This window comes from Trifolium pratense, linkage group LG3, assembly GCF_020283565.1.
Source record: "Trifolium pratense cultivar HEN17-A07 linkage group LG3, ARS_RC_1.1, whole genome shotgun sequence".
Lineage (NCBI taxonomy): Eukaryota > Viridiplantae > Streptophyta > Magnoliopsida > Fabales > Fabaceae > Trifolium > Trifolium pratense.
Window position 1 is genome coordinate 26,335,186 of NC_060061.1, and position 18,330 is coordinate 26,353,515.

General features: G+C 40.2%; 2 protein-coding genes across 2 annotated transcripts; both read left to right on the plus strand.

Annotated features, from left to right (window-relative positions):
* The first annotated feature begins 1,462 nt into the window (after positions 1-1,462).
* On the plus strand, positions 1,463-3,610 carry LOC123914854. The gene is made up of 3 exons (XM_045966019.1): positions 1,463-1,882; positions 1,988-3,509; positions 3,600-3,610. The coding sequence occupies exons 1-3, from the start codon at positions 1,463-1,465 to the stop codon at positions 3,608-3,610; spliced, it is 1,953 nt and encodes a 650-aa protein (XP_045821975.1).
* Positions 3,611-15,474: 11,864 nt separating this feature from the next.
* Positions 15,475-18,330, plus strand: LOC123914856. Its single transcript, XM_045966020.1, has 2 exons — positions 15,475-17,393; positions 17,655-18,330. Exons 1-2 carry the CDS (start codon positions 15,475-15,477, stop codon positions 18,328-18,330), a joined length of 2,595 nt encoding a protein of 864 aa, XP_045821976.1.

Consider the following 18,330-nt stretch of genomic DNA (forward strand, 5'->3'; position numbering starts at 1 on the left):
TAACATAATCCCATCTTCGGCCACTTTTCATAAACATAGTCCATTTTCATCAATTATTGGAATTCACATGATTCCCATAACACAATTATTCATGAATGCATGATTACTTTTAAACACATCAAATACATGACGCTATCTAGCTCGAAGCTATTCATTCACTGATGCGGAAACACAATTCCAACATCTAATACACTAGGATAACACAATATCCTATCACTCCAATCATAATTATTCACATGATAATTATCTGCATAACCATTTTTATACACATAAAGTTTCATTTACACTTATGTCATAAAACACACATCATTTCCTTAACATTGCAAATTAATGCTAAAACATCACATTGCACACACGTTTATCGATCATATAACGATTAACAATAAGTATTAACAGTATCAACATGTATCAACAATCATGTAAGGATACCCTTAAACCATGTTACAAGTGCCTAATTACACTTACAAACATCAACAAAATTGCTGTCACAGAGGCCTTCGCTAAGCGAGGGCTTAGCGAGACATGGCGAACCTCACCAGGAAGTCACCTGCTCATGGCGAGCATTGGCGAGCTTCAGCGAACAGGTTCGCTACAGCGAACTCCTGGTCGCTTAGCGAACTACACCAGAAAAATATCTGTTCTTGAGTTTCTCTAAGGCGGTTTAACATGGAATCCACTCAAAAATCCATCTAGACATGTTATAAATTCTTATAAACAGCTAATTCAAGCATATATGGTATCTATGAACATTAATTAACACTCACAAACACCCACATACATCACACTTACAAATTCATACCAATTTCTTGCATTTTAAGCAAGTTTAACAAAACATGCAAATCATTGATCAAACATCTACATATAACCACTTTCAACTCCCCAAAGTTGTTTACCTCATCTACCATGAGTTCACTACACATGTTAGGATCAAAAGAATCCATTTTCCATTAAGAAAATCACCCACAAAACCCACAAGAAAATAGAGTGGAAAGAGTTTGGGAGTGGAGGAATCGACATCCTCCCCTCTTTCGAATCACTCACGAATATGTAATCTAACTCTCGTACCTTAGCTCGACGAATCCACAAGCTTGCTCTTCTCTTTCTCTCCCACGAGCTCTCCCTCTCCCTCATGAGCTCCTCCTCTTGCTCTTTCTCAAGAATTGCAACTTATGAGACTATTCATGGTTTGACTTGGCTACTTATAGAGCTCCCATTGTTCTCATGGATCCAAGCCCACTTGGCTTAGGCCCAATAACCACTTACACGCCCCAAGGCCCAAACAACATAACTTCTCGCTCAATAACTTACGTTCCCGCTAAATGATTATTCGCCGCTTAATAATTTAATTATAAATCACGCCCTCGCGTAATAAAATAATTAAATAACGAATACTAAATTTTGGGTCGTTACACATATTGCGGCCATCGAAGCCGAAAGAACACATGAGAAAGAAAAAGCGAAAATGATTTCAGAAGAGGAGGAAGGAGAGAACATCATGGATGTACAGCCTTTGGCACAACATTTATGGGATACCCAAATCACGGAAGCAATCAAGGTTCCTCACCTTCCTACTTTTGATGGGAAAACTGACCCTCGAGAGCACCTGATGGCAATTGGAACACAAACCGCCATAATCAATGCTCCGGAACACCTGAAATGTAAACTACTAGCCGGCACCTTCAAGGATGTAGCCTTGCGTTGGTATATGAACCTTCCAAGAAATTCAATAGAAAGCTACGCGGATTTTCACAAAAAATTCGTTCACCAGTTCGCCGGATCGAAACACGTGAAAGTCACGTCAACTAGCCTATTCTCCATTCGCCAAAACCACGGCGAATCGTTGCGTAGTTTTCTAGCCAGATTCAGCGAGGCCACCATCAAGGTCTCAAATCCAAACCAGGAGATGTTCGTGGCGGCCTTCCACAATGGGCTAAGAGCAGGACATTTCAACGAATCCTTAGCCCAAAAACCAGCCTCATCAATGCAGGAGGTAAACAAGAGAGCGGAGTGTTACATAAAGGGAGAAGAAAGCAACGCCGAGAAAAGGCAAAGAGACGCCAAGGAGAAGGAATATGTAGGCCGTGCTACTAGAGCCCCAGAACACCCGCGACCAAAAACGGGAAGTCATCAAGGAAACACATGGCAAAGGCACCATGGTAAGCCATACCATCAACCACCAAGGAGAGAGTTCAGGAATCACCCCGCCGAGGAAGAGTTTACGCCATTAAACACTTCAAAAGTGTACGTGTTAAACGAAATTCTGGCCAGTGGCTTGGCAAATCTCCCCCCAAAAAGAGCCAACAATATCCCCATGGGACTCAACGACAACGCCTGGTGCGCTTACCATAGGTGCAGAGGTCATTCTACGGAAAAGTGCTTCCGCCTAAGAGATTTGATTGAAGAACTGATTAAAAGCGGACACCTCCGAAGGTTCATTGACGATGCAGCGCAAGGCCGAGTCGTCGTGCCAAAAATCCCCAGGCAAGAGCCACGCGATACTCAGGGGCCAAGTAAAGAACCTCCAAAGGAGAGGATCTCTGTGAATACAATAGCGGGGGGGTTCTCAGGAGGAGGTGAGTCAAGCTCAGCAAGGAAAAGATATGTGCGTCGAGCCATCTCAGAGATATATCTCGTGAGACAACCCCAACCACTCGACGTTCCAGATTTGGCATTTACTGCAAGGGATGGCCTGGAGGTAGCGCCCCATGACGATGACCCTCTGGTAATACAAGTCCAAATCCTGAACTGTGATGTAAAGAGAGTACTAATTGATTCAGGGAGTTCAGCAGACATCATGTACTGGGAAGCTTTCAAGGCCATGCAATTAGCGGAGGAGCAATTGCAGCCGTACACAGGAGCTCTAGTGGGGTTTTCCGGAGAACAGGTAGACGTGATGGGCTACGCCTCATTACTCACTACCTTCGGAGAGGGAAGTAACGCCAAGACCATCAAAGTGCGATATTTGGTAGTCAAAACTCCGTTCACCTCCTACAACATTATCATAGGAAGACCTGCTTTCAACACCTTAGGGGCGGCCATGTCCACTCTGTACCTAGCAATTAAGTACCCTCTCGATAACGGAGGAGTAGGAACAGTTAGAGGCGATCAGATCCTCGCCAAAAAATGTTACGAGTCCAGCTTAAAGATACGGCATCGAGCATCCAATACAAATGGAGCATCCGAAAGAAGACAAGCCACAGTTCCAGGTGGCATAAACATCATAGAAAATTCAGACATGGATCCAAGGGAAGAATTTCAAGACAGAAGGGTGAGCCCTATAGAAGACCTGGAGCAAGTTCAAATCGGCGATCACCCACACCAAACAACCAGTTTAGGAACGGCGTTGCCCAATGAGGAGAGAAGAAGAATCATCAAAATCTTGAAGGACAACGCTGACCTATTTGCATGGAAACCCTCAGATATGCCAGGGATAGATGAAGGGGTGATAACACATAAACTATCAATATCACCCAACACAAAACCTGTCTCTGATGAAAGTACAAAAGCAAGTATTTTCGTTATATCGTATCCACAGAGACTAGTGTGATATCAAAGATTGATTTGCAATTTCCATGATTTTAAGTACGGGTTTTTGTAAGATTTGTTTTGAGAACATAAAAGTGCGATTGGATAAAAGGATTTAAACTTTCGGATAATAAAGAAGTTGTCGGAACTAGATTCATTATCTTGTTAGCATGTATCAATCAACCTCACTATATATATATTTCATTTACCAATCATTATTATCACATATCACACATCGAACGTATCCGTGTCCGGATTACGCCGTGAAATCTATTATATCTATCAACGTTCGATGTCTCGAATCATTAATCGACATAATAGCATTAAGATATGATATTTGGCGTGATTACTAAACTCGACATCTATGTCTAAACATTGAAGTTTAATAAGTGATTATCTTTTACTCTTGATTCAAACAAGATATGTCTATGTTGTTCAAATCTTTTAGAAATAGACAATTAAACAAGATAACACTTATAATGATTGATAAAGAAAACACATATATTAAGATTAAATTGACTACATGTTCACAAAATAACTACATCTAATCCCAACAACAAAGGAATTTAGCTAGACATGATAAAAGTAAACTTACAAGAAAAAGGGATGAAGAACATCTCTTGATTTCTCAAGTACAATGATGAATCCACCTTCAAGAACTCTTAAAACTAATGTTACTTGTATCTCTGAACTATTACAAAACTATATATCTAAGAAAATGGCTTCTGAGTTCTATTTATAGATTTTCAGGACAGAGGAGTTCGCTAAGCGAAATGATGTTCGCTGAGCGAACTAGTTACTTAAGCAAGGGGTTTCTTGACACGTAGCAAAAGGCTTGACTCATCACTTTGTTCGCCGATGCTCGCTATGTCTCGCTAACAGACCCTTCCTCCCGGGTTGTGCTCGCCATCTCTCGCTATCTTTCGCTGAGCGAACGTTGAGTTTGCTGTCCTGTTCGCTGAATCTCGCTGAAGCTCGCCATGGACCCTTAACCCACTGGTTTAGTTCGCTGTAGCTCGCTATGGCTTCGCTGAGCGAAGGCTTAAAAACCTGCTTTTCTAGCCATTCCTAACAAAAATGCCTTGGGATTAATTCCTCTTTGATTTAATGTTATATTTACACAAAAAGGGGTTTTAATCAAGATTTCTTCATAAAAGTATTGGTAAGTGCTCATAATTCATGATACAATATAACTAAAATTGGGCACTTATCAAATCTCCCCAACTTAGGACTTTGTTTGTCCTCAAACAAAAGGTAATATTTCAACAAGCTCAAAATTTTAAATCTCAGGAAAGGTTTGTAATCAATCAAAGTTTTTGAAATTTCTTTTCCTAAGCATGAGTAAAACAATGCCTACTCAAGACTATTCCTTAAAACATTCAAAAGAACAAAGCATGATCATGAATTGATTGCTATGTCTAAGCAAAATTCTCCACATTTTTATCAAACAATCAAGACTCAAGTGTTATCAAAAAAATTCTCACCAATATATCACTCAAAGGTAAGTGTTTCACTCAATCCAAACAAAGTGCATGCAACAATTCAATTCAAACATTTATCAGAGCAATGTCACAAAACATGTCGTCAATCGTGGATCACTAAGGACTTTATTAAGCTTGTAACGGGGCTGGGCTACAAAAAATCATTGTTTTTCTTTGGATTTCAAAAGGCCTTAAGGATAAGAGAGCAATAACAAAGCTTACAGAACTTCAAATTCATCTAAAATTTCGCATTCATTTACTCCCTTTCTTTCCTTTCTCCCCTATTTCATTGGTGATTCTTTTCTTTCTTTACAATGACACTTTTTTTTCTTTCAAATTTTTCTTTTTCTTTCTTTTTGTGTCAATCTTTTATTTTCAACAAATTTTTTTTTTTCTTTTCAATCACCCAATCCACTACTTTTCCAAATCATTTTTATGACATTTGTAACCTACTTCTCCCCAACTTGAATCTTAACATGACCCTAATTGAAATACAAATGCTCTCCTATCCTAAGACAAGGGTAGAGTAGTTGTTTTTCCATTCTTTTGGTTTCAGGGTTTATAAAACAAATAATTTTCAAAATTTTAAGGCTCAACAGGGGACACAAAAGATCACTATCTCACAAGGTAGGTTAAGTTTGGCCAAGTAGTTATCACTCAAAAAAGAAACAGGGCCTTGATCATATCCACAATATCAAACACATTAGTGACAGCAAGATTAAGTTAAAATCAAATGAGCACACAACATTGCTGGCTCTCAAAAATTTATGTAAACAATGGAAAGTTCACACATTCTCACCCGGCTAGGTTGATAACACAAGCTTCAATCATGTTCAACAAAAATATTGAAAATCATCTTAGAACAATCAACACAATTCAAAACCATGTTAGGTTCCTAAGCCTATTTCAAGGACTAATCAAGAAGTTTTGACATGAAGTTTCACAAAACATTTTCAACATGCTTGATCATTGATTTACCACAAACCTAACTTCAGATTTTTCCTAATCATGTGAGCTTGTTTGCAAAAAACTTTTCACAATATTCACACTACTTAAAAACTTATCACCAAATATTTAGACATTAAACTTAAAAACTTCCAAAAGACATTGTCTCAAACATTGTCAGGTACCACACCACATGTTCAGAATACAAAAGCTTAACAAAACCACATAAAACATAATTTAAATTTGTTCACAACAAAAACAACTAAATAAACCAACTAGTAAAAGAAATAAATGACTGAAAGCTTGTAAATTTTCACTCATTTTGGTGAGCTTTCAGTCATCATCTGAATCTGCTTCTTCTTCATCCTCCTCCTCCATGCTTGCATCACCCTCACCACCATCATCTTCTTCATCATCATCATCCATACCAGCTTCTTCACCAGCATCAGCATTTGGTGCCATCCCTCCCCCAATGAAAGTAGGCCTGTCCTCAGGCCATGCAACAAATGTTTGGAAATCTTGCGGTGTCATCACCGACTGCCCGGTGTGCTGATTATAGAAGGACTGCTGCATTGCACTCATGGCTCTATACCCTGCATCATTTTGATCATATAAATGAGTAAAGAAATTGTAAAAGTTTTGATCAGAGAATCCGGAGGTGGCTGGTTGAGTAGGTGGCTGTGGTGGTGGTGGTGGTGGTGGTTGTTGTCGTGCCCTTCTTCTTTTTGGCTTGCAGTAGCGGTCAACATAGTCATCATTGATGGTGGGAATTTCCTCATTCCCAATCTGAGGAAGATGCAGTCTGTTGGCCGAGCATAATCCCATAATGAGACATGGGAAACCTAAAGGACTCGTGCTCTTTACCTTGGATGACCTAAGTGCCTTATCCGGGTGACCACTTAGAACAATTTCTTTCATCCACCTAGAGATTATTCCCGCCACATCTATTTCCAAATCCTCATTTATGTAATGGATGAGGCCCAGGATGTTCATGGTGGCATCTGAAGGATGGGAATTAGGTTGGATGTTGTACAAGACCAGATTGAATAGCAGCACAGTGAAGGTTTTCATGTCCTCTCTCATTGCCCTCAAAGGTGTTTGGGTCGCATTGAAGACAAAATCGGTGTTTGGTCGAAGCAGCCTACTTCTCATGGACGGAGCATCCCAAGTTCCCCTATTCCGTTGTTTTTGGAATGCACACAGTGTTTCATTGCGTGGCAATGTGAAAGGGTTTCCAAGGTATGCATTGATGGCATCGCGGTCGAATTGGATGGTGCGACCACGAACCATGGTGGTGTAGGAGAAAGGTTCATCACCTTCTGGGAGAGCATTAGCATAAAATTCTCTCACTATGACCGGGTTGTAGGTGGTTGGTGGGTGGACAATTTTTTCCCAACCCCGGAGTTGCACAATTCTTGCAAACCTCTCATAATCTCCATGCTCATAGATGTCAAAGATCCTTTCACTCAAAATTTTTCTCTTTTCCAGAGCCCTAAACCGATCAAATTGTTCTTGCCCTTTGAAACGATTCATGTCCAAATCTTCGGTTTGGTGGGAAGAACTTGCGATGGTTTTTTGTTTCTTACCAGCTGAAGGTTTCTTTGGTGCCATTTCCTGAAATAAAATCTAATTAGATAACATAATAACAGGGCACAATCAAAGAAAAATTGTTGCAGGTTCTGCAGGTGTTCGCTCAGCGAAGGCTCAGCGAAGGCTGGCCTAAAAAAAAATTTTTTTGGTTCGCAAACCTTGGCTTAGCGAGGGCGTTGCGAAATCAAACATGAAATTTTTCTTCAGGGTCGCAGGCGCTCGCTAAGCGAAGGCATAGCGAAGGGTTGCGAACACAAATTTTGCAGAAAACATGGTAAATCGACTAGATCTGAATTTTTAAGCATTCTAATCATTGTACTCATTATAAACCTTATAAAAGGAACCAAACTCATGCAAATCTTAACATTTAAAGTGTATTCAAACCTATTCCTAAGAAACTTGTGCAAAACTACCATAAATAATCACTTTTCAATTTGAATTTTAAACTTTAGGAAAGTAAGAGTTGAAAAGGATTTCATACCTGAGTAGTGATGTAGAGATGGGATGCACTAAGTGATGAATGAATGAGTGGGTGCTTGTTTGAGAGTAGAGAGAAATTTTTGTGAAAGAAGAAGTTGGAAAGGAGAGGTTTGGAGTGAAATGAGAGGATAAGATGGAGGAGAATGTTGTTTTAGGGTTTGGAATGTTTTGAAAACCGTGTTTGTGGTAGTGGGTGGTGAGGTGGAAACATTTTGGGCCAGCTGTCCGTTTAAAATTGAAGTTCAGGATTCGCAGAGTTCGCTGAGCGAATATAATGTTCGCTGAGCGAACCATACCAGAAAAAAAAATTTCTGCTGAATCCTTTGGCACAGCTTACACCAAACATGTTCCTACCATCAAAATTATTTTATGCATGCTAAAACATTAAATTACTTACAAAATTGGGTTGCCTCCCAACAAGCGCTTGTTTAACGTCATTAGCTTGACGTTCTTTTTGGAGCTTCAAGGATCGGAAAGTGGGATTTTGGTAGTGACACGATCAAATTCACCACCAAAATAGAGTTTCAACCTTTGACCATTCACAGTCCAGGTGTCATTTGTTGCTGGATCTTCTAACACGACTGCACCATAAGGCTTCACCTCATGTATTTTGAACGGACCGGACCATTTTGATTTCAACTTCCCCGGAAATAGTTTCAACCTTGAATTGAAAAGTAAAACCATTTGACCTGGCCTGAAATTTTTGTTCAAAAGCCGCTTATCATGGTAGCTCTTCACCTTTTCTTTATACAGCTTTGATGATTCATATGCTTGGTGCCGCATTTCTTCCAACTGTTGCATCTGAATTTTTCTTTTCTCTCCGGATTGGTTCTCATCAAAGTTCAGAAATTTTAAAGCCCAATAGGCTTTATGCTCTAGTTCCACCGGAAGATGACATGACTTACCATAAACCATCTGAAAAGGTGTTAGGCCTATCGGTGATTTGAAAGCTGTCCGATATGCCCATAGTGCTTCATCTAGCTTCAGTGACCAATCTTTTCTTGAAGCGGACACTGTTTTCTCAAGAATCTTTTTTATTTCTCGGTTTGAGACTTCAGCTTGTCCATTGGTCTGTGGGTGGTATGGTGATGCAACTTTGTGCCTGACTCCATAATGCTCAAGTGCTTTTGCTAATTGTGAATTGCAAAAATGCGAGCCTCCATCACTAATGAGCACACGGGGAGTTCCAAAGCGAGTGAAAATGTTTTTCTTTAAAAATTTGATCACCGTTTTACCATCGGCTTTTGGTGATGCAACTGCTTCTACCCACTTTGACACATAATCAACTGCTACCAAGATATATTCATTTGAAAACGATGAAGGAAATGGCCCGACAAAGTCAATGCCCCAACAATCAAAAATTTCAACAACAAAGATATTCTGCAGCGGCATCTCATTACGCTTTGAAATTCCGCCGGTTCTTTGACAACTGTCACACTTTTGAACATATTCATAAGTATCTTTGAACAATGTAGGCCAAAAGAACCCTGACTGCAAAACTTTTGCAGCAGTTCTTTCTCCATTATAGTGACCTCCATATGGTGAATTATGGCAATGCCACATGATGCTTATGGCTTCCTCTTTGGTAACACATCTTCTCAACAAGTTGTCTGCTCCAATTTTAAACAAATAAGGATCATCCCAAACATATTGATTTGCTTCACGGAGGAACTTTTTCTTTTGGTGCCAATTGAGATCATCCGGTATTAATCCGGATACTTTGAAATTAGCCATATCAGCAAACCATGGCCTTTCTTGCACCATAAGCAGTTTTTCATCAGGGAATTCTTCAAGAACCTCACATTCATGTTTGGTTACCTCAGTGTTTACAAGTCTTGATAAGTGATCAGCTACCAAGTTTTCTGTTCCCTTTTTATCTTTTATCTCAAGATCAAACTCTTGTAGTAAGAGCATCCACCGAATGAGTCTCGGCTTAGAATCAGCTTTTGTAATTAAATACTTGATAGCTGCATGGTCAGTATACACAACAATCTTTGAACCAATCAAATAAGAACGAAATTTCTCAAGTGCATACACTATAGCAAGCAATTCTTTCTCGGTTGTTGCATAGTTAACTTGTGCATCATTTAATACTTTGCTTGCATAGTGTATAGCATGAAAAATTTTGTTCTTTCTTTGTCCAAGGACTGCACCAACTGCATAATCACTAGCATCACACATCAATTCAAATTCAAGTTTCCAATCGGGTGCTATGATTATGGGTGCAGTCACCAATCTTTCTTTCAATTCATTAAAAGCAAGTAAACATTCATCATCAATTTTAAAAGACGTACCTTTGTTAAGCAGATTGCTTAATGGTTTGGCAATTTTGGAAAAATCTTTGATGAATCTTCGGTAGAAACCGGCATGACCTAGAAAACTTCTGATTCCTTTGATATTTACCGGAGGAGGGAGCTTTTCAATGACCTCCACCTTTGCTTTATCCACTTCAATACCCTTGGAAGAGATCTTGTGATAAGAACAATACCTTCGGTCACCATGAAATGACACTTCTCCCAATTAAGAACCAGATTTGTTTCAACACACCGCTTCAGTACGGTGTCCAAATTCTTCAAACAATGTTGAAATGACGGACCGAACACGGAGAAATCATCCATAAACACCTCAATGCATTTCTCTATTAAGTCAGAAAAAATTGCTTGCATACACCGTTGAAATGTTGCCGGTGCATTGCACAATCCGAAAGGCATTCTTCTATAAGCAAAAACACCGAAAGGACATGTGAAAGCTGTTTTTTCATGATCCTCGGGGTTGACTGAAATCTGATTGTACCCCGAATAACCATCCAAAAAGCAATAAAATTCTTGACCTGACAATCTTTCTAACATTTGATCCATGAATGGTAATGGAAAATGATCTTTTCTGGTTGCTTTGTTGAGTCTCCGGTAGTCTATACACATCCGCCAACCTGTGACTGTTCTTGATGGTATCAACTCATTCTTGTCATTTGTGATTACCGTCATCCCACCTTTCTTCGGGACCACCTGGACCGGACTCACCCAAGTACTGTCAGAAATAGGGTAAATCATGCCAGCTTCAAGCAACTTCACTACCTCCTTTCGCACCACCTCTTTCATTGTTGGGTTTAATCGACGTTGAGGTTGAGCAACAGGTTTGTAATCATCTTCCATCATAATATTATGCATACAATAAGATGGACTAATACCTTTGAGATCGGATAAAGACCACCCGATTGCTTCTTTGTTTTCTTTCAGAATTTGAATCAAGCTTTTTTCTTCATCAGCTGACAATGAGTTGCTAATGATCACCGGCTTCTTTTCTTCTTCTTCAAGGAATGCATACTTGAGATGAGATGGTAATGTTTTCAACTCAAGCTTTACTTCACCCGGTCTTTCATCATTTTTAAGCTCCTCAATCTTTGCTTCTAAAGGAGTTACTTCCTTCAAAGCATCCAGCTGCTTCAGAAAACTCTCAACTTCTTCTTCTTTCTTAGGATCAAGTGCTTCAAAACTTTCAGTTAGGGCTTGTTCGAGTGATGAAGGTTGATGTGCTTGTTTCCTCACATCTAAGATGGCTTCATCAGTTGCATCTAACTTAAAACATATATCCTTCTCATTTGGATGCTTAATAGCTTCCCACAGATTGAAGCTAACTTCCTCATCTTGTACTCGAACTTTCATCACCCCGTCATCAATATCTATCATCATACGAGCTGTCTTCATAAAAGGCCTTCCAAGAATCAACGGAACATCGTCATCTTCTTCAATATCCATCACCACAAAGTCAATCGGAAACATGAACTTATCAACCTTTACAAGAACATCTTCCGCCATTCCCAAAGGACGTGTGATTGACTTGTCGGCTAGCTGTAGTGTCATTCTTGTTCGGGTAACATCAAGACCACCAATCCGTTTAATTACTGATAACGGAATGAGGTTAATGCTTGACCCTAGATCAATGAGAGCTTTTCCAACATTCACATTACCAATGGTAACCGGCAACGTGACTCTTCCCGGATCTTTTTCTTTTGTCGAAAGAATGCGTTGAATGATAGCACTGCAGCTTGCATCTAACTGGATAACTTCATCATCATCAAACTTTCTCTTTTTTGTAAGAATCTCTTTCATAAACTTTGCATACGTCGGCATCTGCTCTAAGGCTTCGGCAAATGGAATGTTTATTTGCAATCTTTTGAATATGTCGAGAAACCTTGCATATTGCCTTTCCTTGTCTTTCTTTGATGGAGCATGTGGATATGGTAAGTGTTGAACAGGTGGATTTTTCTGAATACTTTTCTCTTCTCTTGCCTTTTGTTTCTTTTTCCTCTTCTCCTCACTTACTTCTCCCTCAAGCTCTTCATTTTTTTCATTTTTTTGATTTTCAACTAAATCTCCCTCATTATTTTCTTCAACTTCCTTCTCACTTACTTCTACTCCCTCTTTTTCTTTTCTTGTCAAAACCTCCTCTTCAGTTTTCAAATTGTCACCGATTCCCTTGCCTACCTCCTTACCACTTCGAGTTGTGACAGACTTACATTGCTCTTTTGGATTTGGTTCGGTATTTGCTGCAAATGATCCTCCTCGATTCTTGTTATTGGCCATTTCTCTTGCTATTTGACCAATCTGAGTTTCAAGATTTCTTAACACCGCGTCATTCCCTCGTTGGTATGTCTGCATTTGTTGGTGTTGTTGTTGGTTATGCTTTGTCTGCATCTCTATGAATGATTTCAAAGTCTCTTCTAAGTTTTCTTGTTGAGACTGTTGTGGAGGTGGTTGACTGTAATTTTCATACTGTCTTTGCCTATTTGATGAACCAACATCTTGTCTCCAACCTTGGCCATAGTTTGAATTGTTACCTCTTTGATAGCCAGTATTTTGGTACTGACCTTGCCTTTGTTGGGCTCCCATGAAATTCACTTCCTCATTAGTCGGAGGACAATGACCTGTAGGATGATCTCCGGTACACAATTCACACGCTGCAACCTGTTTAGCTTTAGTTGACACTTCTTGAAGAGTCATCAATTTTGACATTTGTTTGGATAACTCCTCCACTGTGTTGGTAAGAAGTTTATTTTGAGCCAATACAGCATCTGACGGATCAAGTTCAAGAATCCCAGGCTTCCTTTGAATTTTGCTGCGTTCACTTTGTCGATCACTAAGTGACATTTTCTCAATGATAGTCGTAGCATCTGCAGCACTTAATGATAAAAGAGAACCACCTGCTGTTGCATCTAAAAGGAGCTTTGAATCCTGCAAAAGACCATTTCTAAAAATATGAATTTGGGTTAGTTCATCAAATCCATGATTAGGGCATTTACGCAGCATTGCTTTGTATCGATCCCATGCTTCACATAGAGTCTCATTGGAGCCTTGAGAAAACACCGCGATTGATGTCTTTGACTCCATGAATTTATGATGTGGAAAGAACCGATCAAGAAACTTCTCTTCCAAGGTATTCCAATTTGTCATAACTTGAGCTGGTAAATCAAGGTACCAATCTTTGGCCTTTCCTATCAATGAATGTGGAAACATTCTCATGAACACCGCTTCCTCCTCCGCTTCAGGAGCACCAAGTGAACCGGCAATTTCATAGAATTTGACCAAATGGTTGTACGGATCTTCATGTGACAAACCTGTAAAAGGGTTAGCATATAACAATTGCAAGAGTCTGGTTTTCATCTCCGTTTGTCTTGCACCTCTGGGAGGCCTTGCAAGATGAGCAAGTCTCCGTGGACTGTTGTGACATGGCCTTATACCGGCACCTTCGTTACGTGGCGGATCGTCAGCCATCTCTTCGGAGATTGAGGATGCTGAAGAAATAGAAGTTGAAGTTCCTTCTTGCAGCTTCTTTTGTTTGGCTAGCTGTTTTCTTTTCTTTCTTTGACTATTGTTTCTCCTTGCTGTTCTTTCGATTTCTGGATCAAAAAGTAAATTCTCTGCAGAAATCTTTCCTCGCATAAACAGGACAACAATCTAACCAGACAAGTTAGCGTGCACAAAGGATAATAAATAATAAAAAAGTACAAAATTGCTTAAAACGACAGAAATCATAATCAAATTTATCAATATCAAACGCCAGTCCCCGGCAACGGCGCCATTTGATGAAAGTACAAAAGCAAGTATTTTCGTTATATCGTATCCACAGAGACTAGTGTGATATCAAAGATTGATTTGCAATTTCCATGATTTTAAGTACGGGTTTTTGTAAGATTTGTTTTGAGAACATAAAAGTGCGATTGGATAAAAGGATTTAAACTTTCGGATAATAAAGAAGTTGTCGGAACTAGATTCATTATCTTGTTAGCATGTATCAATCAACCTCACTATATATATTTCATTTACCAATCATTATTATCACATATCACACATCGAACGTATCCGTGTCCGGATTACGCCGTGAAATCTATTATATCTATCAACGTTCGATGTCTCGAATCATTAATCGACATAATAGCATTAAGATCTGATATTTGGCGTGATTACTAAACTCGACATCTATGTCTAAACATTGAAGTTTAATAAGTGATTATCTTTTACTCTTGATTCAAACAAGATATGTCTATGTTGTTCAAATCTTTTAGAAATAGACAATTAAACAAGATAACACTTATAATGATTGATAAAGAAAACACATATATTAAGATTAAATTGACTACATGTTCACAAAATAACTACATCTAATCCCAACAACAAAGGAATTTAGCTAGACATGATAAAAGTAAACTTACAAGAAAAAGGGATGAAGAACATCTCTTGATTTCTCAAGTACAATGATGAATCCACCTTCAAGAACTCTTAAAACTAATGTTACTTGTATCTCTGAACTATTACAAAACTATATATCTAAGAAAATGGCTTCTGAGTTCTATTTATAGATTTTCAGGACAGAGGAGTTCGCTAAGCGAAATGATGTTCGCTGAGCGAACTAGTTACTTAAGCAAGGGGTTTCTTGACACGTAGCAAAAGGCTTGACTCATCACTTTGTTCGCCGATGCTCGCTATGTCTCGCTAACAGACCCTTCCTCCCGGGTTGTGCTCGCCATCTCTCGCTATCTTTCGCTGAGCGAACGTTGAGTTTGCTGTCCTGTTCGCTGAATCTCGCTGAAGCTCGCCATGGACCCTTAACCCACTGGTTTAGTTCGCTGTAGCTCACTATGGCTTCGCTGAGCGAAGGCTTAAAAACCTGCTTTTCTAGCCATTCCTAACAAAAATGCCTTGGGATTAATTCCTCTTTGATTTAATGTTATATTTACACAAAAAGGGGTTTTAATCAAGATTTCTTCATAAAAGTATTGGTAAGTGCTCATAATTCATGATACAATATAACTAAAATTGGGCACTTATCAGTCTCCCAAAGAAAAAGAAAGGTTGGGGAGGAAAGGCGAGCTGCAATAGCGGAAGAAGTGGAGAAGCTAAAGGAAGCTGGATTCATTGAAGAAATCAAATACCCCTCGTGGTTGGCGAACGTCGTCATGGTGAAAAAGGCCAACGGAAAATGGAGGATGTGCGTGGATTTTACGGATCTAAATAAAGCATGTCCTAAAGACCCATATCCTTTGCCCAACATAGACAGGTTGATTGATGGTGCTTCAGGATGCAAAATGTTGAGTTTTATGGACGCCTACTCAGGGTATAATCAAATAAAGATGAACCCTATAGATGCCTGCCATACAGCCTTTATGTCGAATACCTGCAATTATTTTTACAACGTTATGCCTTTCGGGTTGAAGAACGCAGGAGCAACATACCAAAGGTTGATGGACAGGGTTTTCTCCGAACAAATAGGAAAGAACCTAGAGGTATACATTGACGATATGGTAGTAAAAACTCCCGAAGGAAAGCGCCATGACGAAGATCTTTTAGACATCTTGGGGTCAGTGAGAAAGTATAACATGAGGTTAAACCCAGCGAAATGTTCCTTCGGGGTGCAAGCAGGAAAATTCCTAGGTTTCATGCTCACCAGTAGAGGAATAGAAGCCAATCCAGAAAAATGTCGAGCCATCATAGAAATGAGAAGCCCTACATCTGTGAAAGAGGTCCAAACTTTGACAGGCAGAATAGCGGCATTATCCAGATTCTTATCATGCGCGGGCGAAAAAGGCTTCCACTTCTTCGCATCCCTTAGGAAAAATGAAAGATTCTCCTGGACGCCCGAATGTGAAGAAGCCTTCAGACAATTAAAGGAATTTTTAGCATCACCACCCATCTTGACGCGCCCATTACCAGGTAATACCCTTTACCTTTATCTTGCAGTCTCTGATAGAGCCTTAAGTTCAGCTCTGGTTCAGGAAGTAGAGGGCGAAGAAAAGCCTATATATTTTGTAAGTAGAACCCTTAGAGGAGCAGAAACAAGATATCAGAGGATAGAGAGGTTATCTCTTGCGGTGGTTGTCACGGCTAGAAAACTAAGACAATACTTTCAAAGCCACAAGATAGTTGTTAGGACAGATTACCCTATCAAGAACGTCCTCAGAAAGCCAGACCTAGCAGGAAGGATGGTAGCATGGTCAGTCGAACTGTCAGAATTCGACATCACTTTCTCACCTAGAGGGGCCATCAAATCGCAAAGACTGACCGACTTTGTATTAGAAATGTCTACCCCGCCAACAACTGAAAAAGCGACGACTTGGACCCTCTCAGTAGACGGAGCCTCCAACGTACGGGGAAGTGGAGCCGGAGTAGTGTTGGAAGGACCAGATGGCGTTATGATAGAACAATCATTACGTTTCGCCTTCAAAGCCAGCAACAACCAGGCTGAATACGAAGCCTTGATAGCAGGAATGAAGTTAGCAAAAGACATGGAAGTGAAGGAGTTGAAAGCCATGAGTGATTCCCAACTGGTAACCAACCAAGTGTCAGGCAAATTTCAGACGAAAGAGCCACAGTTAATCAAATACGTGGAGGGAGTGCAAAGTCTTGCTAAACACTTCGACTCGTTCGAATTAGTTTATGTCCCTCGCGAACAAAATATGAGAGCAGATCTATTGTCAAAACTGGCGAGCACAAAAAAACCCGGGAGCCATAGAACCGTTATCCAAGAAACGATTAAAACTCCCAGCATCGGCGGAGAAGATTTGATGATGGTGATAGAGGAAGAAGATTGGAGATCGCCTATTATCCGATACCTCCAAAAGGATGAACTCCCAAAGGAAAGGGAAAATGCGTTCAAGTTGAAAAAGATGGCGGCATGGTATTCTATGGTAGGAGATAGGCTATATAAAAGGGGATTTGCATCCCCCCTCCTTCTATGCGTTAGTAACGAAGAAGCAAAACACATCATGTCCGAAGTACATGAGGGATCGTGTGGCAGTCATATCGGTTCAAGGGCTTTAGCAGGAAAAATATTAAGAGCAGGATTTTACTGGCCGGATATACACGACGATACCGCCATGTATGTAAGAAACTGTGATAAATGCCAAAGACACGCCAATTTGCATCACGTACCAGGGGAGCCACTAAAGTCAGTATTAGCCCCATGGCCTTTTTTCATGTGGGGTGTGGATATTGTCGGTCCATTTCCAGTTGGCTACAAACAAGCACGATGGATCATCGTCGCCGTCGATTATTTTACAAAATGGATTGAAGCAGAACCAGTATCTAGTATTTCGGCGGAACAGGTCAAAATCTTTTATTGGAAAAAAATCATCTTCAGATTCGGTTTGCCTAAGTACATCGTATCCGATAACGGTACACAGTTCGCCAGCGAAAAGGTCGTAGAGTTCTGTCGAAGCAAGGGAATCAAAAACACCTTTATATCGGTGGAGCACCCACAAGCTAACGGACAAGCAGAATCAGCAAATAAGGTAATACTAAGGGCATTGAAAAGGAGGCTAGATAGCAAAGGCGAGGCCTGGGTAGCCCACATCTCACCCATTCTTTGGTCGTATCATACCACCCCCCAATCCTCGACGGGAGAAGCGCCATTTACAATGGTCTATGGTTCAGACGCAATGATCCCGGTGGAGATAAATCCTCCCAGTTGGCGCAGAGAAACCATAACGCAGGAAGAGAACGATAGAGCTTTGGAAGAGAATCTAGACATGATCGAAGAAAGAAGGGAGAGAGCACATTTCAGAGAATTCGCCATAAAGCAAAGGGCCGCCAGGCGTTATAATTCGAGAGTCAGACAAAGAAGTTTTCAAGAAGGCGATCTAGTGTTGAAAAGACCCATGGGAAAGGATAAAGGAGGGAAGTTCGCGGCAAACTGGGAAGGCCCTTTTCGTGTGCAAGAAGCCTTTGAAGGAGGAGCATATCGTTTAGAGACTATGGAAGGAAGAACCCTCCCCAGGACATGGAACATAGCAAACTTAAAGTTCTACTACAGCTAG